Source organism: Crocodylus porosus, unplaced genomic scaffold (genome assembly GCF_001723895.1).
Source record: "Crocodylus porosus isolate Cpor-Errol unplaced genomic scaffold, CroPor_comp1, whole genome shotgun sequence".
NCBI lineage: Eukaryota > Metazoa > Chordata > Crocodylia > Crocodylidae > Crocodylus > Crocodylus porosus.
In genome coordinates, this window is record NW_017728914.1 from 20,209,945 (window position 1) to 20,235,796 (window position 25,852).

Consider the following 25,852-nt stretch of genomic DNA (forward strand, 5'->3'; position numbering starts at 1 on the left):
TTTTCCTTTGTCAAATTTGTTGCAGAAGCTCCTTTCTTCTCCAAACCCCTCTCTTCATGGCGGTTCCGGCTTTTCCTACTAATTACAACTGCTATATTGTCAGGGGCCTTGAAAAAAATCCTCTTATTTAAAGAAGAAAAGAAAAAAAAGGACTATTTCAGTCCAAACAACTAGGATGGATAACCAGTTAACCATAATCTTTAACAGTGGCTCCCATACAGTGATTCTGATCTGTGCTGAGAGCCACAAAGCCCACAATCGAAGGGGAAAATTGAGGCCTCTCAAGACGACCTTTCTTCCAGCAGCCTTGCTCCCAACATAGTACAGGATTTTGAGAAGTCATCCACAGGTCCTTTTATATTTACACACAGTTTAAACAGTGTTCTGGCAAAGATAGGGAAAATGCTCTGGGAGTAACGCACGGTTGAGGAAGCTAAATAAAGAACTGGCCAGGTCTTCAATCATCTTATTTTTTATGTATACAAAGGCTGTGATTCCACTAAACTTTTCAGAAACAATATGTAAGGAATTCAGAGCAGGAGAAGGGGGAAAGGAATAACTGTTTATAATTAAATTGCAGGAAAAGATACAGCTTTCCCCTGTGCCATGCTAGCTATTCAGGAGAGGGCTCTTTTTCCAGAGACAGTATAAAACATAAAGGGCTTCTTGGTGATGGGGACTCAGCTGAGTTATAAATAGCTGCAATGCAACCAATTCAGAATTGACAAGTCTCCACACAGAGCAAGGGCAGAGGAAGAAATGATCGATCAATCCTCAGTCTTCCACACAGTATACTTTTGTGTTGATAATGCACCCTCATTCAAAATGAACTACAATGTCAGTAGACCAAGCACAAGAGAAGATCAGCCTGGCATATCAATGGGAGCTTGGTAATGAGGTCTCCATACTTGGAAAAATGGATTTCAAACCATGGCACAGTCATGCTCAGCAGAGGTTTTCAAACAAGGATGCTATCAGTTCAATGAAACGGGCAGAAAAACCAGTTCATGAGCTGCCTTCCACTCCCGATTCCTCACCTTGGCCAAAATTAAAGCAGGTTTCCAGATCTTCAGAAGTAAACTATAAAACCTATCTATTTCCATTGAGCTCTGGGGTTAGGGGCATTCAAAAAGCCTGAGCCTAAATTGATTCAATCTTTGCAGGTTAGTTTAACCCAGCTAGGCTAAATCAGTTTGTAAACTTCACAGACATCCCAGACATGCAGGCACATGCCTGCAGTGGCTCAGGTTAGAAGCCAGGAGGCGCTAGAACAGCCCTCCCTTCCCCTCTACAGTGCTGAGGGGGGCATGTCCAGGCCAGGCCAGGGCAGAATACTCTGTTTAGGGAGGGGTTTCCCCTCTCCTGACCAGCCTATGATAACACAGTGTTTATCACCCCATTAAGAAAATAGAGGGACATTATCACCTACCTGTTGATTCTGTCTTTGTCCCATCTGCCACAGCAGGGACCATAACCAGCATGTAGTCTGCTACCTAATACACAAACACCTCTCAGCAAGGCAGAGGGGAGGGGGGAATTCCTGCTTAGCAGGGAGTGGCGAGGGGGAGGATGGGAGATGCCTGCAGTCTCTGCGGGAGCTGTAGCCAGGGAGTAGAGGGGAGGGGCCAGCCCAGCTGTGCAGCAGAGAGCCCCGTCCAGCCCAGAGAGCATGCTGGGAGAGTCTAATTTAACTTAAACCAGCAAGGCATCTGGGACAGACATTGCATAAACCAGGTTCATGCAAATCAGTTAAGTCTGAAACCATATTGAGCCAGGTTTATCTCAAACCAGTTTCAGCCATTTTCAAGCTGGTTTATGAGCACTGAACTTCTGTGCTGTTACAGGTTTAAACCAGTTTCTGATCACTTAAATTGGTTTATGTGTAACCTCTGTCCCAAGCCCAGAAGTTCAGTGCACATAAACTGCTTTCAAAATGGCCAAAACCAGATTAATAAAAACCTGGATGGAGGTAGGATCAGGCTTAACTGATTTAGGTTAAATTAAACTTCTGTCCTAGATCCCTTCCAGATTCAAGTTAACACATGGTCCCCCCCCACTATCCTAGGATGCTTTGCACCTCCCACACAAACCCCCTTGCAGGGTGAACAGGCTAGCTCTGGCCCTAGCTGTCTGCTCCAGCTGAGCAGGGAGGGTTGCTCTACCACCACCCACTTATGGCCTAAGCCACTGCAGGCACAAGGCTGCATTTCTGGAATCAAAATGAATTTCTGTTTACTTAGGGTTACCATATTTCCAGTTCCAAAAAAAGAGGACACCCGCCATGGAGGGGAGGGAGGTATATGATTGTGGAGGCAGTGATATGCCAGTACCCTGCCCCTGCCCATTTCATTGCCCCTCACTCCCAAGCCACAGCACCCTTCCCAAACCCTGCTGCTGCCCCTCACTCCAGACCCACAGGACTCAGTGGCACTCACTCCCAACCCACAGTACCCTGCCCCTCTGGGCCATGCTGGTGCCCCTCACTCCCAACCCCCAGCTGCCCCTGTACCTGCTGGTGCCCCTCACTCCCAACCTGCAGCCCCCTGCCAGTGCTCTGCAGTCCTGACCCATAGTGTCCCCAGTGCCCCTCACTACCAAGCCATAGCCCCCCCCGTACCTGCCAGTGCCCCTCACTCCCAACTTGCAGCCCCCTGCAGCTTCTCTCAGCTGCCCCGCCCCTGGGAGCACAGGCACTGGCCCCAGTGCTGCCAGTCCAGCCACACAGCTCCCTGCTGCCCTTGCAGCCCCTTCACCTGCCCTGCCACAGCCCCAGCACCTGGATAGCTTACTCTAGCACTGGCAGGCATCCGCCCCCGCCACCCCCAGCCAGAGAGCTGTCAATACTGCACAGCTCCCCAGACTGTCCCCAAGCCCTAGCCCTCCAACCCCCATGCCCCACATACTTACCTCCATGCAGCTGCCAGGGCTGCTCCCACTCCCCTGCCTGGCTGCATGCTGGCCCCGTGTGTGTGCGCCCTGCCTCTGATCACCCTCCCCCATTCCCCGCAGTCCCAAGCAGCTCCTTGCTAGGGCAAGCCAGGAAAAACTTTGAAGGGGAGCTGACCAAAATCCCACACATCTGATCCTATTTTTTTTTAAATCACACATACAGAAATTGGAGGATCCAAAAAGAGGACATGTCCAGGAAAACCCGGACATATGATAACCCTAGTGTACTTGTTTATCAGTTCAATCTAAGTAGTTTAGACTAACCTTCAAAGATTGACTCAATTCAGCCTTGGGCTTTTTGACTGTCTGTACTTAGCCTAACTCATTTACATTCAATTACCCAACCTGCATTCACAATAGAAAGTCTTCCTGATCGTCCCAACTCTACTTCATAGATGAAGACAGGTATTAAGCAGCATACCAAGAAACAAGGTGGTTGTTCATCTTTCCAGAAAGAGTCACTGAGTTAATGATGGATCTTTAATGGATTCAAGCGCTTTGAGAGGCCAATATGAGTTGTATTTTTTTCCAGTTATAAGCCAATTTAGTAACAAAGAGACATGGAGGCAGAGAACTCTCTTCATTAAAGAAGCCAAGAAGAAAGAGTCCAATCCTCACCCCTACCACGCCCATTAAGTTAAATGGGATTCAGTCAGGTTCTAGGCATAAATTGAGCGGTTTTCATCTGCAGGATCTTTTTTGTCTTTTTATCCCCACTTTTACCAAGGCATGAGATCCACAGGCACTGCAACACAGGGAAAGCCTGGGACAAGTGAAATAAAATCAATTGGAACCTTCTTTCATTTATTTGCATTGCTGCAGACATGCCTGCTCCTAACAAGGGAATCCGAAACATCCTTTAAACATACTTGCAGATTTATTACTCTGTCTTGCATTACTAAAAAATGAAAAAATCATTATTTTTCAAGGATCAGGTTCTGTACCTTTCTGTGCTGCTATAAAATCTTCTCTCATGCTTTGCTCTACACAATTCAGGGATGGTGGAAAACTGCAACAAAATGAAGCACTGCACCAAACTTTCCACAATGTGGATAACCAATTCTGAAGCTGCCGCTCCACAAAAACAGCCTAGTGCACTAACTTACTGAATTATTTGACGTATAATACTTTGATTATGTTCTATAATTTTTTATGTTCTGGTTTTAGCAAAAGATTTTTGTCAAAAACTTAGGGTTTCAGCAAAAATATGGCTATTCTAGTGACCAGAAAAGAAATGTGTTTTTTTTTTAAAAAAACATACATTTTGATTTTGTTTTCAGGAAAAAACTATTGAAAACTTTGCTTTTAATATTATGCAAATGCTAATCTTCATTCTTCAATTAAGTCTGATCATATTTCAAATGAAAGAAAAATCGCTGTTGGGAGTAGAGGTGGTCAATGCACACAGACTGAGCTGAAGGAAGCATATAGAAACCACCACCACCATGATTTCTAAAGAGGTCATGCGGTACCATTACATTAATGACAGAGGCCTACCTAAAATGCTATTTCCCTTAATGCGTTCCTACTTTTTTGTACACTACTACAACGTAGTCCCGACTCTGATTCAACAGTGTACATTTTCTTAGAAAGGTTCTATGCAAAAGGCACGGGCTATTGTTATCCTTCATAAAGCAGAGAGCCTGCCTTCCCCTTTTAAAATCCTGTTGTAATTTAACAACTATCCAATTCTTAATAGTTGAGAGCAAAGTTCTCACTTAACAGCGCTGAGCAGAATCTCCGTCCAATTCTTAATTCAGAAACTTCGTACATCCCCAATGAAAACACGTAGCCAGTGCCTGAAAATTCCATCTTTCACCAAGAGCAGTTCCTGTACCATGTACTGGACTCAAACGTAACTTATTTGTCTAGTTCAGATTTCCTTGAGAAAATAAACCTATAAATCACATGTGGAAAAGAGGTTTGGGATTTGGGAGGGGAGAAGAGGGAAGCTGGTGGCCGAGCAGGATTTTTTTTTACCAGATATGTACTTGCTGTTACACGTTCACATCTGAGAGCCTGATATGACTGCAGGCACCAATAAAAAGCACAGACTGGAAGATAAACACTTGTGTTGTTCTGCCTGTCTGAAATACATGGCTCCAAGTGTCTCCCACTCCAGATGTGTGATGCTGGCCTTACTGCTCAAAGAAGCATGTGTACAGGGGCAGAAGGATGAATAGGAAGCAGGATTTTGCTGAGGAGTGGCAGAGGCACAAATTGATAAAACTGACCAAAATGAGTCTGTGATAAGGGCTCTTCTGCATGCTTCCTTCCAACAATTTTTTTTAAATGTAGGGGCTGCATGTAATACAGGAGCTGCTTTAAGAGTGGTGATGGAGCCCTCTGCTGAGTAGGTTACAGCTAACAGTCTCCTGCCTTGGACAGAGTAAAGTTGGGGCGGGTCAACTTTCCTTGTACCTCTCCCATGTGTTAGGGACATTTCCTCTCATCCTAGATCTTCTTCTACAGCATGCCTATTTTTTATTTCCTTGGCTATTGTTGAAGAGAATTACGTGTAATGTATCTAAAAATAAGGCTTTTTCATTTTTAAATAGATCTAAATGGGGACAGCCAACATCCACACTCATCCACACTTTAGCAGGGACACTGTTCAGTGGCTGTGATTGCTTAGTTATGGTTATTAATCACTGTGCTGCTCAAACTCCACAGAAAGTTCATGCCAATAAATCATAGATGGTGTAACCTATTGTACATACAAGTGCCAGTTTCCTGGGAGACATTCTACTAGCAGAAAAGAATGCAAGGCCTCTGCCTAATGAGTTTATAGCCTAAAATCTAATTCACTGCACTTAACATTAGAAGCAAGTCTGTAAATGAAGACTAATTTGAATGAGTTTATAGAAATGCACATCAAATTAACCAGCAAACTTCATGGAATCCCCTGCGCGCCAGCACGCTTAATAGAAACCAATTACAGAGAGAAAGGAACTAATGGCAACTAAGAGAACGGCAGCACCTCCCTCACTGGTTCTATTCATCCCTTCAGATGAGAGAATTGAACACGATTTTTAAAAACTTCCATTGTCAAATCACCATCCAAGTCCAATGCATGAGCCGTTAGGAATTATCTGCTCCTGGAACTGAACAACTTAATGGCTGGAAAAACTAGCTCACCTTTCAGCAATGTATGTGATACTGCAGAGTGTTACAGGAAATTCATAGTGGAAGTCTGGCATGAGGAAATTATGGAAAGAAAAACCCCAAAAATTTGAACTGTGGTATAGATATGATTGTGGGTGAAGACCTATTTGCTGCTCCCAACCATGTTTAAAACAGGGGAAGTATCACTAAGGTTTCTACCCTATTCACTTCTGCCCATTCCTGGGGTGTTCACTGCTGATTTACCTTCCTTGTCTCTGGTTACTATTTAGGACTCCCAAGTTTATTTTACTAGATGGTCTCCAGTAACAAAGACACACATTAATTACTACTGCTTATGCTACTGAGGAGAGTGCATGGACAGAGAACAAAACACTCTCTTTGACAAGACAGTCACTGTGTCAAACAGCTGTTGAAATTAAAATGAACATTTGAGTGGACTCCTCAATTCATCTTTCTACAGAAGACAACTGAACAAAGACAAGAACGAAGAAAACGGTCACCACACCCCGCAGCACATTTTTCCTAGGAAATACTAGTTAATCCAGATAGATGCTACGAGCTTTTGCAGTATAGCAATGTCAGTTAAGAGCATGGGGGGGGGGGGTTTTGTGATGGGGGAAAAGTTTAAACAACTTTCCTAAACTAGCAAAAGACCTAGTGAAGATAAAGAGCTTTGGTGCTTTTCTGTTTTTCATGGCAGTGGCATGTGAATACAAACTTTCCCCAATACTGAAGTTGTCCACAGATACTTTTGAGGTAAATAAATGAATAAAAATTTCTGACCCTGTGTCAACGTGCCCAGCCCTCAACGTACAGGAGGATCACGTAGGGTTTTAGGGCCGGGACAGAAAGGGGCTTTCACTTTTCTGAACCAACATTTCTTCCTGGGTTCTCTCTCTGACACTTAATTTCCCACCCCAGACAAACCCCTCAGTATACATGCCAAGACCTACATTATCCCATTATCCCTGGGCCTCTCCTTACTGCTCCAACCTGGGGGTGTCAACATAAGCGTGGCCTGCCTGCCCAATGCCAAGGCTTCCCACATGGCCTCATCATCATCTAGTCACACTCAGCCCCTATCCATCCCGCCAGATAGTTAGACAGCTTCATAGGGTCTGGACATCTTTATCTATAATAGCTTTGCTCTTAGAGCAAACTCACACATCTCCATGTCTTCTCCAAAGTAGCAGAGAGCAATAGCGACTTAGCCTGCGTCACTCCCTTCAGCTCTTCTTCTTTTGCTTACACAGAAAGAGACAAGTCACAACACGAGCTGCTCACTGGTATGGGCCGCGGGCCAAAAGGATTGTAAGAAAGAAAAAAAAGTATCACAAGAATCTTGCCTTGTCCAGGCAGAGACCTGAGGTGGCAGGTTAGCTTTTACTAATGATGGCAGCAATACCCATAAATAGAGGTGCATTGAAGTGGCAACTCAGTGATGGCAGCAACGATCCATGCTCACGAGAGGGCTATCAGCAAAGGAGCATGTGGAAAACGTCCTTAGCGTTGGATTGTTCAAATCCTCATCATTATTAGACACACAAAGATTGAATGCTTCCTGACTGGGCTGTATAGTCTTTGCTGCTGAACCAAACTCCCATTCAAGTCAACAAAATTGAAACTTCTTCTGTACGTTATTGTATGAAAGAACCATCAATACTTAAATAAGTGTTTACTAACCAGAAGTGTTGGTTGTAGCCGTGCTGGTCTAAGGACACAGATGGACATGGTTCTTTGGGTAAATCTGACACCTTTTATTACACCAACTAGAACAGTTGGAAAGATTGTTCTTTGCAAGCTTTGGGGCACAAACACTTTTCTTCAGACAGAGGAAGCAGACACTTCCCAAGAAGATGTTTCCTCAGCCTGAAGAAGGGCGTTTGTGCTTGATAGCTTGCAAAGAAGAATCTTTTCAACTATTTTAGTTGGCCAAATGAAAGATGTCAGATTTACACAAACAACCTTGTCTGCCTACTAACCAGAAATACATTTTAGAAGAAAGTTTGAAAATATGGCTTGTTTATAAATAAATTTGGTTTTGTTTCTTATTCAATGTATAGCCAGCCCTAAGACGTCTTGTGAAGGACCATCAACTGAATGTTAGGAGACTACAGGAAAATGGGGAGCATTTTCTGTGAAAATATTTGGGAGGGTCTGGGAGACTGTTTTCCTGATTTTCTTTCTTGGCTTTAAGTTTTGAAAAGACAGTGGATTTTTTTTTTTTAATTATCATTTTCATTCGGATAAAAAGCCATTGTTCACCACAATACGTTGCACATGAAAATATTTCTTTCTCTGGTTGTTTCACACAGGGACTGTATTTCAACAATACCACCTTATTTCTTTCTTTCCTGCTTGTCATACAAGGACTCCAAAGAACTCTGCTAGCTAATCAAATTTCACAACATCCTTGTGAGATGGGTAAATGTTTTCCTATTTACAAACTGGCAAACTGAGGCAACAGTTTGGCTCAGAGAGGGGAAGTGGCTTGCCCACAGTCAAACCAAAAGCCTATAGCAGATCTGGGAACAAAAGCCAGAACTCCTGGCATCCAGCCTTATGCCTTAAACACAAGTCTGAAATCACTGTACTGTAAAAGAGAAAGGATTAACTTCCTGAAAGAAAGCACTGAAAATTACTTTGAGTTTCTTCTTGGGGGGGCTTGCAAAGAGTGGATCTCCTCAATTATGTAAAATCAATCATGGGTGCTCATCAACTATAAATATAAAATTATAGGATCTATTTCACAACTACTCACTCTCCTACTCTTACTCTTCGACACTTCAGAACCAAGCGGTCAAGACCAGGGTTTTCAGTCTGGTTATCTTAAATAGTTAAACAAACAAACAAAAATTCTCCTGTTTCTACCCCCTCCAAAAAGAACCATTTATCCTTCTTTTTAATTAGATACCATGATTAGAATCTCTTTCACATACACTTGAGTTTTCCCTTCTAGGCTTGGCTGATCAAGTTAAGCATAAAGACTGCTCATGGAAAATCAACTTATAGTTGGTTACTAAAGTACTACAATTTGTTTCATACCTTTCTTCAATGATTAATTGCAACAAAACACATGCAAATTTCAAAAGATTAATAATCTCTCTCTTTGCCAGGGGCACTTCTTGTAGCACTTTAAAATAAATTAATGTCTTAATTACCATGCCATAAAAAAGCAAACACAGCTGATCACTGAGTTATAATAGCTAAACTGTACGCTTGCCTACACATGAAAGTTTTTTCTGGAATAAAGCAGAATGCAAATGTAAAGTTGAAGAGCTATGCCTGAATAAATGCATTCTGCAATGAATGCGACTTTTCCCAGTTTGGTTTAATCCACTGTCAAGTGAACAAAACTAATTTGCAATAAGGACACTCATTCTGCAACAGCACAGAACTATTCAGGAACAATCATTCTGGAATAAATGCTTTTGAATAACTCCTGTAAGTGAACCCTTAAACAAAGGCTACAATTTTGCAGTAAAAACTATGTGAATACCAGGATCTGCCTATGGAGTTCTCAATGCAGAAAATGGGCAAAGCAAGAGGTTTTGACTTCAGAGATATGCATGGCTCAGCTCCAGTTTCTAAACCAGTCAATGGGAAGTCAGTATAAACATCCAGTACAGAAGTTTTATTGATGTATGTGTAACGCTGACATACATAATTTTTCCCCTCTTTCTCTCCCTCTCTCTCCAGTTGTTGGTCTCCCATTATTATTGATAGATATATCACACCACCATACTGGGTGGCTTAGAGACAAATAAAGAGAAAGACAGGCTTTGCCTTATGGACTAAGTACAGACAGTCAAAAAGCCCGAGCCTGAACCGATTCAATCTTTGCAGGTTAGTCTAAACTGCATAGCTTGAACTGATAAGCCAGTGAACAAACATCCACTTTGGATTCCAGACATATAACCAAATGCCTGCAGTGGCTCTGGCCAGTAGCTGGGGAGTGCTAGACCACACTTTCCTGCTGGGCTGGAGTAGGCAGCTTGGGTCAAGGCTAGCCTGCCCACCCTTGCGGGGGAGGTGCAAAGCATCTTCAGATGCTGGTGGACTATGAGTTAACTTGAATCTGGAGGGAATCTGGGACAGAAGTTCAATAAATCAGTTTAACCTAAATCAGTTATCGTATTTCATGGTGTATACATCAAGTTTGGAAGCCCATTTTTGTGTCCTATACACAATGCCACATTAAAAAAAAAACGGGGACAGAGCTGGGCTCGGCACTCGGCTGGCATGGCCCCATCCACTGCGAGTAGCACTGCTGGCACCATTTGCAGGAAATGAGGCTGTGCCAGCCAAGCACTGAGCCCAGCCCCATCTCCAGCCCCTGCAAGTGGTGCCAGGCTTGCAGGGGATGGGGCTGTGCCAGCCAAGTGCTGAACCCATCCCCGTTCCCATCCCCATTTCTGTACTCTGCAAGCAGCACTGAACTCGGCACCACTCTCAGGAGATGGGGATGGGGCCAGGCTCAGCGCTTGGCTGGAGTGGCGGGATGGGGCTGTGCCAGCCAAGCACCAAGCCCAGCTCTGACTTACACACTGTGCCTATGAAAATCCTTACCTTTCAGATGATCGGAAAACCGGGGGTCAACCTATACACCGTTTCAACCTATCTACCATGAAATACAGTAAGTCTGATACTAAGTCTGATACATCCAAGTTTATCTTAAACTGTTTTTAGCCATTTTGAAAGTGGTTTATGTACACTGAACGTCTGTTATGTTACAGAGTGCAGAAAGACATGCAGCTTCCCGCTGTAACTGAGAATGCTTTGCAACGATCCCCCAGATCAAACAGAAGTTCACTGCTGGTTTCAGGGGGAGGGGAATCCAGGTGTTAGCTGGGAACATGCAGCCAATTTCCCCTAGCAATGGCTCCTCCTCTCTCCCAGCCTGTCGCCATTTCAGAATAGGAGTGGCGGGAAGGGAGAAGAGGGAAATCATTCCAGAGATTCCCCAGGGAGCATTGGGGTTGTGGGGTAAGTGACTTGGAGCCCCCTCTACCTCAGGGTAGGGGGTCCAATACACCCACCCCACCCTCCAAGGAGGGCTGAAATACCCCCAAACCAAACTCCCTCCACTCCCTTTGCCCCCTCCCGCTCTGACAGCAGCTTGAGGCTGGCAGGCAGGCAGACAGAAGTTACAGGAGATGCGCTGTTCTGAAACATCTTCATCTGACACGTCATTCAGTGAGGGCTCAGATTCTCACCCGATTGGCCATTTTAAAATTTGTCTGCAGCTGTGCACTTGTGTTTGGTCATAGCTATAAACTGCTTTATGTGGCCAGATTGGGTGAAAAATGTCAATTCTGTCTGAGCCCACAGATTAGAACCAGTTTCCAATCTCTTATACTAGTTTCTGTCCCTAGTCATGGAGTTTATTATATCCACACAACAAACTGAATGCAGACAGGAAATGCACAACGTAAACACTAGAGGTGAAAGAACCTAACAGTGTTTTGGGCACTACCCCATTTTTCTGGGCACCAGGCAAACACGCACGGAAACAGGTTCCCCCGGAAAGAACTTCCAGTCTGAACAGACAAAACAAAAGGGTATGAAGGGAAATAGGGACACAAAGAGGTGAAGCAACTTCTCCAAGATAACAGTACATTGGAAAAAATGCATACTACTGCCCTAGTCACTGATCACAGAATCTCAGAAGGAAAGCTTTATATCAGAGGCTCAAACTTTCAAACCAGAGGGCATTAAATTAGGCTGATAAATACAGAATTAGACATCTAAATAAGTGGCATGATTTTCAGAAGGATTGAGCACTTATAGCTTGGGAAGTCAAAGATATGCATAAGCATGCATGCATGCAAGGGGGCCACGTGCTTGGCATGAAAATTTTGGCCAGAGTTTTTAATCACAGCATGTCAACCTGATCATAACACTCTTAAAGACATGCAGCTCTAGCTAGCATATGACAAGTAAAAATAAAAAAAATACACTAATTTAGAAAAGTTCCTTGTGATAGTGCCTAAATCCTCAAGGAGAACAAATCTCATTGAACCAGGAATTCACACCTGACACACAAGGTAGGAGAAACTAAAAATTCAGAGTCCCAGAGGTAGATAACAATAGCTCCTTTTGCCTCTGCTAAAATTTTAACATGTGAAGGAAGGAGGCTAGAAAACCTGCTGTATTTTTAGCTGATTCTCAGGCCCTGGGTACTACACTGCTACTGGGACAGCTGCTGGGCTTATGTATGAAGTCCTGGAAAAACAAGACTTAACTTGGAAATGCCAGCCAGCTGCAGAAAATCCCACTCCTACACACACTCAGCTGGGTTGTCCCTTCTCCCAGGCTAAATGTAACACACAGTTGCACTGTGTGAATGTCTCAGAAACAATTCTCCACCCCTGGGGAAGTGGAGTACCCTGGGGACACGCTCTGCCTGGGATCGAACAATCCTCTAGGCAAAATCAACAGTCTAAGCAAAGGAGGCGTCAAGCAGGAATCTCAAAATCTTTGAGACTTTTCAAACATGAAAATATCTTCCTTATTTTCTGAAAAAGAGCTAAATTCAGAGGGTAAGATGTCCAAAGGTGCCTGAATGATTTAGGAATCTGGGTCTCATTGGAAGTTTATAGGATTTAGGCTCCTAAATGTTCAGGATACTCTTGTACTCTTGAAAAATATTACCTGGCTCAGCATGTTAATTCCAGTAGCTATGGGAAAGAAGTACTTTTGGAGTCATTCTGTTTATCTTTTGGGGGGGAGGGGGGTTCCCTGTACACATTTCTCAAACCTTATCATATTCTACATTAATACCATACACCAGAGAATGACTCAAGACAAAGATTGCTGTTTAAAGGCGTGGTATTTATAACAGGATTACCATACATCCGGGTTTACCCAGACATGTCCTCTTTTTGGATCCTCTGAACTCCATCTGGGCAGTTTTTAAAAATATGATCAAATGTCTGGGATTTTGCCCTGCTCAGCATTAGTATTTTTCCCGTCATTTCCCGGCTTGCCCTAGCAAGGAGTTGCCTGGGGCTGGAAGGAGTGGGATCAGAGGCAGGGGGTGCTACGCGTGTGCATGTGCATACACACATGGCTGGCATGCAGCCAGGCAGGGTGGTAAGAGCAGTGGCAGCTGGACGCAGGTAAATCTATGGGAAGTGAGGGTTGGAGGGCTAGAGCTTGGGGAGTGTCCAAGGAGTTGGAAGGGGGGCCATGCACACGTGCATGTGTGTATGTGTCTGAGTAGGGATAAGTGTGTGAGGGGGGTGGGTGCCTGCTGGCACTGGAAAAAAGTGCATGGGTGCAAGGGCTGCAGCAGGGCAGGAGGGGCAGGTGGAGGTGCCTGCCTCTCCAGGAGGGGAAGAGGAAGGGGCAGGGGCAGGGGCGCCCTTTGGTGGTAGTGGACAGGGAGCCAGTGCCCTTGCTCACAGGGGCAGGGTGGCCACAAGATGCTGCAGGGCTGTGGGGAGCAGGGGGCTGCAGGTCAGGAGTGAGGGGCACAGAGGATGGGACTGGTGAATGTGGGTCAGGAGTACAGGGCACTGGCAGCACCAAGGGCTGCAGGTTAGGAATGAGGGGCACCAGCAGGGATGGGGGGCTGCAGGTTGAGGGTGGGGGCACTGGCAGGGCTGTGGCTTGGAAGTGAGAGGCAACGGAATGGGCAGGGGCAGGGGCAGGGCACGGGCATATCACTGCCCCTCCAACAATCATATGCCCACTCCCCGACAGGTGTCCTCTTTTTTGGAGCTGGAAATATGGTAACTCTATGACATTCAGATGAATCTGTTGGTTAAGATTAGTTTTTATAAGCTTCAACCAAGATGTATTTGTTTGAAATTCTGACTTGTAAATGTCTGTTTTTCTCACTCCCTTCCTTTGATCGTGTAGGCAGTACAAACAGAGCCCTGCTATGCTCTAGGTGAATTATACATTAACTAGTATATAAAGCTTACACATCAGATGCAGGTATGAAGATGCATCCCAGATGTACCAGAATCTCAATAGGATATCTTTCTTCCAAAAAAGGTCAAGCTGAATGCATGGAGTATTTAAATCTTTGTGAGATTTCTACCATGCAGCTTCAGTTAACTTGACCTTCCCCGCTCAGCCTGTGCAATCTTGGCCATGAGCTTTCATTTTTCAAATCTCTGTTGGTAAAGGATAGAAAAAAACTAGCTCTTCCATTTGTTCATTTTTGTCTCTCTCCTTTCTTTTGTTCAGCTGCTCAGTGAGCTTTCTTTAGCTCTTTCATCTGGATATTGAGATCCTGTTTCTGCTGCAACTCTGCCTGCAGAACCTCACGTTTTCACAGCCTTGACTCTAGATCCACACAGGCTTGCCTAGATTAATTAGCGCATTGTCTGACTAGTACTTGTGGCCAGAATCCTTCCTGCCTTTCCAATTCCTCATGTTTAATTATTGCTTCTTCCCAGTAGCTCCAACCGGACAACAAGGTTGTTACCAAACAGCATTAATTTCCCCAATCATGCACATTCACCTGCTGAGAGGAAGATCTGGGTGTCTACTCTACACAAGTACGTGTTCAAGCCTTGCTGGTAAGCTACCCTTTTTGACTCTTCCCCAGAGACTGTTTCTTCAATGACCTCAGGTTTCATTATCTAAAGAGACTTCCCCTTAATGACCCATGTTTCCCCACTACAAAACCTCCAAGACATGCCACTGCTGCTCCGCAGACACTGCCAGTTGCCTCCATAGGTCTCTTAACTCAGGACTCCTCGATTCAGGACTGGTCACTGCTGCCCAGTGCCCAGCACTCTGGACCACTTGCCCCGCAATTATCTTTGGGCGCCTGTATACTCGATTAATCAAGTCTACTGGAGCATGGCAGTTACGGTGCTCCAGCAGCCTCCTATGTCTCATGTATCAGCATCCCCACCACCATTAAGGCCGGGACGCTGATGCACAGAAAGCAGCAGCACTTAAATCAGAGAGGCTCTAGGAGTCTCTCTAATTAAAGTACCCCCACACCGCCCCCCCCAGGCACATGTAAAAGTGCCCTCGGTTCCCCCCTGAAGGACTTCACTCCACAGGCTGCCTACCCAGGAGTCTCACAGGAACTGGGTTCTCTTTGCCTTCTGCATAGTTAAGCCACTGAGCTGACTTGGGTCACCAACTATTATAATGCCATAAAAGACTAATCCTTCTGTAACCAAAACCCAAAGGAAAACACCGGTCTTACAACCCAACTCAACACAAGTCTGGGATGGATCGGTCTCAAACTATGACTTCATTTTCTGTTCTCAGTTTTCCCTTGTGTGTGCTGACCACCATTTTATATTCTGCATTAAATAAAACATGAAAAGAGCAGCCAGACCAAGACAAAGTTCAATCACAGTAGGGGTCGTTGCACCCTCTACCAGGGAAACACACCTGGGAGAATCCATGTGGACTCTTCTGTGGGTTCCCAGCCTTGGGAAGCCAGAGCAACAGAGCATTGCTCGTTTCTGTAAGTTAAAAAAAATGTTCTACTCAATATTGTCAAATCCAAGACCATAAGAAACAACAGATCTCCTCATCAAGAAACATGCATTCAAACTTCACATCACTGCAGAAGGGCAGAGATCACTTCTGTGAGTGCTCTGTGTGTGTGTCAAAAACAAGAGAGCCCCTTACAACATCAAACCAGGTAGCAAGCTGAGAAAAGCTGCTGCCACGGGGCTGTTTATATCTGAGAGAGACATGATACACCTTGGTAAAACTACTTCATTTGCACCAAAATTGGGCATTTCATCATTTATCTCAGGCTTCTTGGGCAGGTTGAGCTGTTTTAATATAGCTATTGAGAAGAGTGAAATCAAGCAACTTTTCTTTCTGAAGTTTAGAAGCCCTGCAGAAAACAGTCCATATAAAGAGAATTTCTCTATGAAATGGCATTTTCCATGTTTCTGCACTTGCAACAAAAGAGAGAGCTTTCCTTCATCAGCTCTGAGGTTTACTTCACTCCTTGCTATCATTGTCCAATATAAATCACAAGCAGAATCAAAGACAAAACTAAGATGTCACAGAAAAATACAACTTTGTAGGAGAGGGAATAAAAAGAGTAATTCCTAAAGTATAAAAGGTTTAATTTTCAGGGAACTATCCATAATAAAATAAGAGAACTGAGAACTGGAAATGAGGGAAACTTCCCTACCCTTCTAGACACTTGCAGAAGAGTCTACAGGCAGCACCTTTTCTAATTTTATCTTGAATTGCTCTTTAAAAAATCCTAAATATGTTATTTTCCTTCCATATTCAAATTCCCCTAGTTCTCTAAAGGGATGTTCCTGGTAGATCCAGTAGCAAAGAAGTTATCATTTGTAGCCCATTAATTTTGTTTCACCCTACCAACCCTGACAACGGAAAAGGAGAAAAGCAAAGCTTCTGCTGGGGGAGAAGGAAAGCAACCCCCTGGTCTATTCTGCTCAGCTGGAGACTTTCTGAATTACACAGCTCCACTAGTTCTAAGGAACAGAGAAGTGAGAAAACTAAACACCCTGCCAAGACAACAAAGCAAGTGAGAAGTCATGGTGGACAAGGGGAGAAAAACAAATTAGCAGGCAAAAATTTACTTTTCCCCCCACAATGGCCTTCTGAACCAGCTGAGATCTCAGAAACTTACAGTACCAACACTAAATAATTGAGACAGCAGGGGACACAGTCCACGGAAAGGAAGATAACAAACACCTCCATGCCGGGAATAGCAGGAGGTGAGGATCATACTCTTTTCCAATATGGTCTTCACCCCCTGGCACAAGAAGTGAATTTTAAAAAACCAGTGCCCTGAACAAGATCATTCTTAGACACTTGATCCAAATAGTTCTGAGATCTGAAGCAAGGCCATGTCTGCGTTCTCTTTGGCAGGCAGCAACAGGGAGCAGTCTCAAACTGGAGAATATGATAAGGTAAAGAAGTATCATCCATCTGTACCAAGCATAGAGCTGCGAGGATTCAGCACTCCCAGTCAAACAGAGGCACTAGTCTTCTGGGACTGCCCCATAGCAGGCTCCAAAGAAAGCAGGAAACAATTCCCTAATAGCACGGATTCAGGGAGGGAGGCAGTGGCAGAGGAACTTGCAAAGCAATAAAAAAAACCCACCAGATGCAGCAAAAACCTCTTGGAGTGGAGTGTAATATAAAATGATCCCCCCAGCTACAGAGGGGAACAAAAACATCAAGCAGAGACACCTAGCCAGCTCCTTTTAAAGTGGGAGCTGGGGAGAATTTGGTCACTACCCTTCTATTTTCTTGTGCTCATAAGTAAACTTGTATCTGCTGTCCTGTTTGACATTGGAAAATGGATCCTTGGGTGAGCCACACACCAATTCAGGGAGGCCTACATGAGTGGGGCAGGTTCAGAAAGCTCATAGGAGTCGGGCACAATATGAGGAGCTGGTAAAAGAAGTTATCTGGCTGTCATTACAAGTACCATTAGCAGATTGGGTGGTAGCTGGCCAGGTGCACAGGAAAAGTACAACAGCCACAGATGAGAAAAGGCACAAGAACTGGGGGGAAAAGTGAATGAGAAAGCATGCGAGCACTTCCAGCATGGAGAATCTTTGGTGAGCTGTGACATACAAACTTACTATGGGGCTCACAGGGGGCCAGTAAAGAAGGCAAAGGGGCTTCCTGTGTATCTACACATGCACAAATGCTTCAGAATAGGAAGAGACAGAGGCAGGTATAAGGAAGCACCAGGGAAGAATGATGTGCTGTAATCACCTGGGGGCAGGAGGGGGGCACATAAACAGGAGCTCAGGAAGCACGCGGCTTGGCAGTCTAAAAATACAATAGTCAGAGACTCCCAATGGTGAGACAGGCTGGACTAATTTTATCAATACAACTCATCCCTCTGCCCCCCCACTCCCCACGCCTGCACTGCTGGACACCGAGCTCGGTTCAACTCCTCTCACTCAACCCTTTCACCTTCTAGCAGCCGTCAAAGGCATCCTAGCAAGTGAGCCTGCACTGGCCTGCTCTGACTACAAGCACCTGTCCTTCGCCACCCTGCCCTATTTCAGCAGCTTTGCCATAACCTGCTTCCTGCTTCTCTTCTGAGCCCACTGCATCCATCACTGTGACGCCTGTACTCCACCTTGTGAAAGTCTGCTCTTATTTTAGCTACAAACTCACACTGCAAACAATTTGATACAGATGAGAAGGACAAGGTTTCCTTTCAAGGCAAGCTGGGCAGCAGGCACAGAAGTGTAAACCAGAGAAGTGTAAACCGGAAACCAGCTTAGCTTAGTGCTAAGCCACTGGTGCTGACCCATGACAAGGTGCTTACTTGCATCCCGAATTAAAGGCCACCGAAAATTATATGCAGGAGAATCTTTAATGGAATGGGAATGGGAGCATTACATAAGCTTCAAATGAATCATCCCTACCAAGTCAGACAGACATTAATGCTCACATGTTCAGCCTCGAGTGCTTATAGGTAAGCACCTCAGTCTATATTTAAGCACCTACATGAGTGGCTTAGTTTTGGAGGTGTGGGGCATTTACAGCTTCCTTTAGCCTTCAGTGGAAGTTACAATTGTCTAACACAGTGGTTCTCAATTTTTTGAGACCTGCAGCACCCCTCAGTAAACTCAAGGAACTTCTTCCAGCTCTTAGTTTCCATTACAGAAAAACAATAGAACAATTCTTCTGTTGCAAAGAACTCAGAAAACCCACAACAGGTCAGCATGTTTGTAACACTGTGGATCCTTATATGAAATCTCTAGGTTATCTTGTGAATCATGTTTCCACACCTAAGCTTATTAACATTGCACGGTACTGCATAGCACCCTTGAAAGGATCTCAATGCATTACAGTGCTGTAGCACCCCAGCGATTACCACTAGTCTAACAGTTCAGCCTACCATTGCTGACTTCAGTATGTGACTTTGGGCCTCAACAACGACCAGCTGGAGACATCCATAGTACAACTGAACACTCCTCTGAACTGCCGTAATTTTCCAACAGCCACAAAAGCAGAAAACATGCTGTTTGTTTTTCTAACTGGTAAGAAGATGAATCTGTAACAATGTGTACACTACAATGTAAACAGTAAAACAGACAGGGAAGTACACTGAATGAGCCTGTGCTATACAAGTGTCGCAGGAAGAGGGTAACTAAGGCACACTCTTACCTTAATGATACCCTAAAAATATACAGCATGTATTTCTAAGCAGACAAAAATGCTGGGGCCAGGAGGGTGACCCAACACACTGCAGTTTTGATAGGTCCTGTCTTGCTGGTTGCTTTTAGTGTTGTTTGTAGAGGGTCAACCTTACAGGTGTTGACAGTAGCATTGAATTCATTAAAGCAGTTTGGATGTAATGCTTTTTGGATTGATACTGTTTACATATAATCCACAGCACATGAATCACACTGTTCCAGAGCCTCAAATCACAGAATTTGACAGGTTTCCATAAAGAGTAAAAATGCAAAAACCTGTGAAACAAGCAACAAAATTATCTTACTTTGCACTTCTATGACGTCTTTCATTGGAAAATCTTACTGTCTGCAGAAATGAACCACAGTAACTCCCTTGGGGGTCAAACAGCCTGTTATACCCAACTTAAAAGTAGACTGCATGAAACAAAACAAGGTCAAGTTGACTTGCTCACAGCAAACCAGTGGCAGAAGACTTAAGAGAACTCAGGACACACAAAACTCCCAAATCAATACCATTAAAGAAAGACAAAAAAATAAATAAAGCTGTCATTGGGATAAAAGTAACACTGAGTTTATTGGCCTTCCCAGCCAATATATTACCACCAACCAAAAGGGAGAAAAAAGAAAGCAAAAAACGCTTTTAAAAAATAAAGAGAATAAAAAACCTGGGCTTAGGTTTTCCCAGAAAGACAAAAATGTTCACAGTCTTTGCTAGACCTATTGATTTTTCACTCATTGCATGCATTTCTGTATTATGATGATGGGCAGCAGTATACAATGCATGCACTGACCTACAAGCTTTCACTTCTGAACTATAAACTCTTGTTACTCCAACCTTTACCAGTCAGACCTCGCCGCCTTCCCGTGTTTTGAAACGGGCTCGTAACTCATCGGTCTTGTTAAGGTCTCAACTCTAGGAATTTTTTACTAGTTGGCAAAAGGATTCATTTCTATCTCTGCTTGAGATTACAGCAAGAAAGTACTTTCTTCCAAAACTATCTTTACTACTCAATATACCACCAAAGAACCATGGCAGAGACACGTGCCCTCCAGGTATTCCACTGAGGTGCTAATTAACCTCACATCAGTGCCTCTCATAATTAAAGTCTAACCACATTAAAACCAGTAGAGCAGATTGAGGATTTCTAGTTTAAATAAGAGAAGCCCTTTGATAATCGGGATATGGGTCTTTAAGCTTCAGAGTGTAAGTAAAATAAGAAGGGGCTTGAAAGAGGAGTGCAATATAGGCATGGCTCATCCAAGCAGGCAATCCCAGAGACATGAAGGCATGAAGACAGGAGCAGAAATAGGACTTGAAGGACACAGCAAGGGGTGTATGTGTGTTATATACAAGCAAGGAGCACTGAAATCAAAGAGATTCTTTCTTCTAGAACAAGACCCGTTATTCCCCTCATTTGCCAAACGCAAATACTAGTCATACTTGCTATTCTTTGCAGTTGTGATTCAGGCTGTGGGAACGCCACTGCGATCAAATCCAAGTCGGATTCTTAAAAGGGAGTTTGGTTTCTTTGTCAAATACCAGTGGGCCTGTTTGGGCCGAGGTCAACAACTGGGAACCCAATGGGTATGTTCTTAGGTTTTACTCAGGCCGGTGACTGAGGTCCTGTCTCCAGCATTGCTGCCTCCCATGTAGCAGCTGTCAGTGTTCTTCAACACTGCAATTTCCTGGATGGTGCAGGGCAGCTCTTCTCTCAGTGAAAGTGCTCTACGTGCTATTCACTACAGTCAGCTAGTGCACCCGGTGCAATGCACCCCAGTGCTCCAACCAATGCTAGCATGCCCCAGTTTTCCTCTAGGCCAAGGGAATCCTATCAGAGGTCCTACATACTCCCTCTTTTGGACCCTCCAAGTCTTTCTGATGATCTCTCCACTTTCCTTGGGTACCACTATGCTCCATGCTACCTAACCTCAGCGCCCTACTCCACTCCCTTTTATGAGCACATGGAAACTGAGCACACACTTTGTTCTGAGAACTAGAAAGACCAGGCTGTGGATGGCTGAAGAAGGGACCAGCAAATCAGTAACTAGGATGAGGACACTGCTCAGGAACAAGTAGAGAAGTGAGAGGAAGAGTACAACTGAGAAACCTCATTGTTGGTAACAGGGGAGGAGGTGGAAAAGCAGAAGGAGGAAAACTGAAGAGCACGTTGGGGAGGTTGAAATGACTGTAGCTTGAGTACGAGATGAAGAACTGGAGACGAAGCAAGGATTTGTTTTGGTGAATACGAATGTAGAGCTGGACAGGAGGACAAGGAGCTGGATGAAAGAGCAAAGTATCTGGGCAAGGAAAAGAATAGAAATAAGACAACGGGGAAGAGAAGTGAAAGCAGAGATGCAGCAATAACATAGTTTGGGAGAGTGAAGCAATCAGACGGAGGGGACAGGAGCAGTCAATGAGCTAAGACGGAGAAGGACACCTGTTTTAAAAAGACAAGGGCTACACCAGCCACACTGCAGGCATGGGCAAAATGCAGCCCAGGGGCCAGATATGGCCCACCAGGCCATTCTACCTGGCCTTCAGGGCCCCTAAAAAAATTAGAAAATTAATATTAATCTGCCCTGGGCTGCCTGTCACACAGCCCTTGATGGCTTGTCAAAACTCAGTAAGCGGCCCTCCGCCCAAAATAATTGCCCACCCCGAGCCACAGCATCTCTTCAGCATCAAAACATTGTGCTGTAGTATGGTATGCATCATTGCCCAGCAACATCCACCCCATCTCAGTCAGCTTTATAAGCCAGAACAAGTCCGCCTATTGAGGAGAGTGCCAACCTAGTTTCTAAATGGAAAGAGGAAGAAAACTGACGTGCTTGAATAATAAAGTATTCACTCTTGGGTACTGTAACTACCTGTCACAAATGATTTGGAATAACATGCAGTAGAAAGGTGGAGGCAATGGGTCTGTACTCAAACAGAGGGGCCAATACTACATTCTTCACTTAAGCAAAGTGCCTGCTAAAGTGTCTAGGCAGGGACGTACATCAGGGACATACAAACGAAGGATTTAAATCCCCAGGGTCTCCACGTAGCTGACAGGTCTCATACATTGGACGTGAAGCTGAATGCGAGTAGATCACCAAGGAGTACAGTTGACCCCTCAGGGGCTCAGACCAACAAGAGGGAAACCTTATTTTGCTGACATAATAGTTCTTGTATCAACATCAAGCTGTCATCTAGATATTGATGTCTACCACCACAGAACCTTAGTTAAAAGCATCTGACACATCTTAGTTCTTTTCGTTCAAATGGCTCCTTAATTGGTCCAAATACAGAAACTACCTTTTAGCCCTGTCTATTATTCATTTCAGCACCACTCCATTTAGGAATCCTATTCTTAATCTGCCTTAATGTATTGTTTTTTAACAATCCAAAGGTTTGGAAGCAGAAATTCACCACACTTGTACAGGAAATGTCTTTACCATCAACCGACTCCTCTCCTATCATTGAGTGTGGATGCCTGATGCCATAGGTGGGGCTGGAGAGGATTACTGGTTCAGAATGCAATATGCAAGTGAAGTTCAATCAAATGACATATAAATAAAAATGAACGCCCTGTACATAAAAAGGAAGGAGATTTCGGCTTGCTTCTCTTTATCTGAGATAAAGATTGCACTGATTTATATGTAAATCCAAAAATAGTTTGGTTGTTTGGCTTTTCTGCGGAGCAAATTGTAGAAGTCTCTCTGGATTTTCTCTGCATCTGATCAGAATGGAAATCAGTTTTTCACCTTCAAACTATCTGTTATGTTGAATTAAAGTAAAAGGGAGCAACATCTCTAACCTTCATAATATCTAACCTTTACAACCATTTGTAACATTTACAATAAAGTGTAATGTAAGTCAGATGAATATTGGGGTGTCACTCTTTTAAATAAACTACTGAATCCTGCGATGGAGAAAGAATTTCCATTCTTAGTTACGACAGAGTTCTTCATTTTGTCAGGGTGCAAAGGAAGTGCTTTTCTGACTTACATAGGAATGAAGGAGATGAAAGACTCATAGAGATTCAGTGGTCAGATTTAAACAATTCTAACCAGTCGTGGCATTTATAAATAGGAATTCACCCAAGAATTCCATCTGCACGAAGGACGGTCCAATTTTCAAACAACTGTTGTGAAAAAAAATATCAAAACCTGCTTCCATCCATAATGACCATTCAGTAACAAAGGGCTGCTGTACTAAAAACTACGACCCTGATCCTGCAAACACTTATTAGTTCCCAGGAAATCACTGCGACCACTTATGTAAGTAAGGATTTGTGGTATCAAGTACTGCGCTTGAAAAAATATATACAGTTAAAAGAAGAGAAAGGATTATTTTATCATTTAAATCTCTGCATGCAGGAACATGTTTTCTGCTTTTTTCTTTTCTTTTCTTTTTTTTTTTTTTTAGCTTTTTGAAATATCTAAAGAAAGACGGCTGAATTTGGGAAACGTATTTTTAATATCTTTCAGTACGTTTGCAAAAAGTATTTGACTGTCATGCATACTTTTGCCTTGCACAATTTAGAAAACCTTTACAAAAAAAATATTTCCAACACATTGGTGTTTTGCAAAAAAAAAAAAAAGCGAACCCTGTGGTGCAAGATGACAGACGGCTAATAAGTACAAAGACAAAGCGAGGAATTTTATGCAGTCTACAAATGTATGTCTCTCCATGCCAGGGGGGCAGGGAAGGGGGAAGGAGGGTTAGAAACTAGCACCAAGAATCGCCCAACCAAACAACTGGTGCACAACTGACTTCAAGGATTTAACTCCCAAGCTATTGGATTTTGCACGTTGGCTACTCAGTAAAGCCTGTTCTAGCAGTAGGCAGAAGTAGCTGTATAACCTTTCCTCTTACACAGTGTAAAAAGGTTCCCCGCTGCTTCCCACATCCAGAGTTTGAATTACACTTCGATTCCTGGAGGGGTATGCAAAAAAAATTAAACCAATTTATTGAAAGGAGCAATCCGATCGGAGACCCCTCCCCAGGTTATGATTTTCAAATCTTACAGGGGGGCTCTCATTACTTATGGGGGCTCAGCCCCTCCGAGCTCCCCTGTAATTTGCACCCAGTGTACATCCCAGCAGTGAAAGCTTTTTTTCTTCATGAAGTTGTCCATAACAAAGTATTCTCTGAACACCAGGACACCCTCAGCAGTAAGGATGGTCACTGGTATTCCCTCCATCTGAAAATGCCTAGCAATAACAAGGATTTTTCTTCCAAGGTCACACACTCCTTTTGACACTTGTATTCATTAATTCATCAACAGTTAAAGAAAATTAATTGTGATCATCTTTATGGTGGGAAGACATCGTTTCTCACATAAGTATAATATCCACAGAGGACAGATAAGACACCCAAGTCCTCAGCTAAAAATCTAAGGATAGGTTCATAGTTAACCACAAATCCCTACCCTAAAAGCTTTCTTTTATGAGTCTCAAAGGTCCCAAGCACCCATTTGCAAAGAAGTTGTAAGGGTACATCCAAATGCAAATGTAGTCCTTTATTTCTATAATCAAACCCTGGGCTTGATTATAAGGAGGCATGTGTGCATGTGTGTGTTCAATAGGTCCTTCTGTTTCTTTAGATACATTTAATAATACCCTTTTTTACTTAATAATACCCTTTTTATTTATGGGGTGACCAATGTACAAAGACTGAAATGTAGGAGTGCTGCAAGGGAGGAAGAAAGAAAAGCAGCTGAAGATACAGACTCATAAGGGTTCAGAAATTCAATACTGTTAAATTCTATACAGACCAACTGCTTTCATTACGCACCAATTCTTGGAGGGGAAAGAACTCACACTTATGAACTTGCAGGGGCATAAAAGGCTATCTGCTTCTTTTGTATAGGAGCAGCACTGGCGGAAGAGCCAGTTTAAAACCAAGGCTAGATACCAAATGTCTTTGATCCGCTTTCAGTTTCCCTCTTGTGCAAACAAACGGACAGCTGAGGGAGTTACCACAATTAAACACCAAGTCCTTAAAAAAGAAACGTGCACACACATGCACACGCTCAAAAGATTTCATCTGAAAGCCATGGACTTTCCATGCCAGCTGCAGGCACGGCACGGGTTTGCCCTCTTTTGTCACACTCGCAAGGATCAACTGATAGATACCCTGATTGCTAAAGGTCTTCACTCCCAGTGCTTCTGTGGGATCCTCTTTTTTATTTTTATGTATATAAGGAAAAGCTGATTCTGGCAACCCGCGGGAGCGTGGCTTGAGAAGGTGGGGAGCCAGGCAATCCGCTCAGACAGAAACATCTGCCCGTCCGCGGGCCATTCCAGCTGTCAGCGCACGGCTCGGGCTGCTGAACGAAAGCCAGGAGCAGGTTCAGCATCTGCGCGTCCCTTGGGAACGAGAGCAAACCCAGGCCAGCATCCGCCGGGCGACAGGAGGGACCTGGCCAGCCCACAGCGGCTCCTCCTGCCCCCGCGCTGTGCGAGGCGCCCCCGCCCCCGGCCGGGGTGGGCTCCCGCCAGCCGGGAGCGGGAGCGGCCCCGGCGCGGCGCCCCCTTACCTGGCAGCGTCTTGTGCACCGTGTTGCCCATCACGCCCTCCGCGCGGGGAGCTGCGCGGCCATGGACGGCGCCGGCGCTGGGAGCTGCTGGCCGCGCTGCACCCCGACCGC

At 44.3% G+C, this 25,852-nt stretch overlaps 1 protein-coding gene across 2 annotated transcripts in view; it reads right to left on the minus strand.

The window, feature by feature from the left end:
* NEURL1B (neuralized E3 ubiquitin protein ligase 1B) overlaps positions 1–25,852 on the minus strand; it is a 215,293-nt gene that overhangs the window by 32,230 nt on the left and 157,211 nt on the right. The window contains exon 1 of one of the 2 annotated variants that reach the window (XM_019534954.1): positions 25,742–25,846. The exons of the other annotated variant lie outside the window; for it this stretch is intronic. Coding sequence (XP_019390499.1) covers positions 25,742–25,772 — 31 coding nt within the window. The 5' untranslated portion in view covers positions 25,773–25,846. Of the gene's footprint in view, positions 1–25,741; positions 25,847–25,852 lie in introns of those variants that run through there. 2 annotated transcript variants of the gene reach the window in all.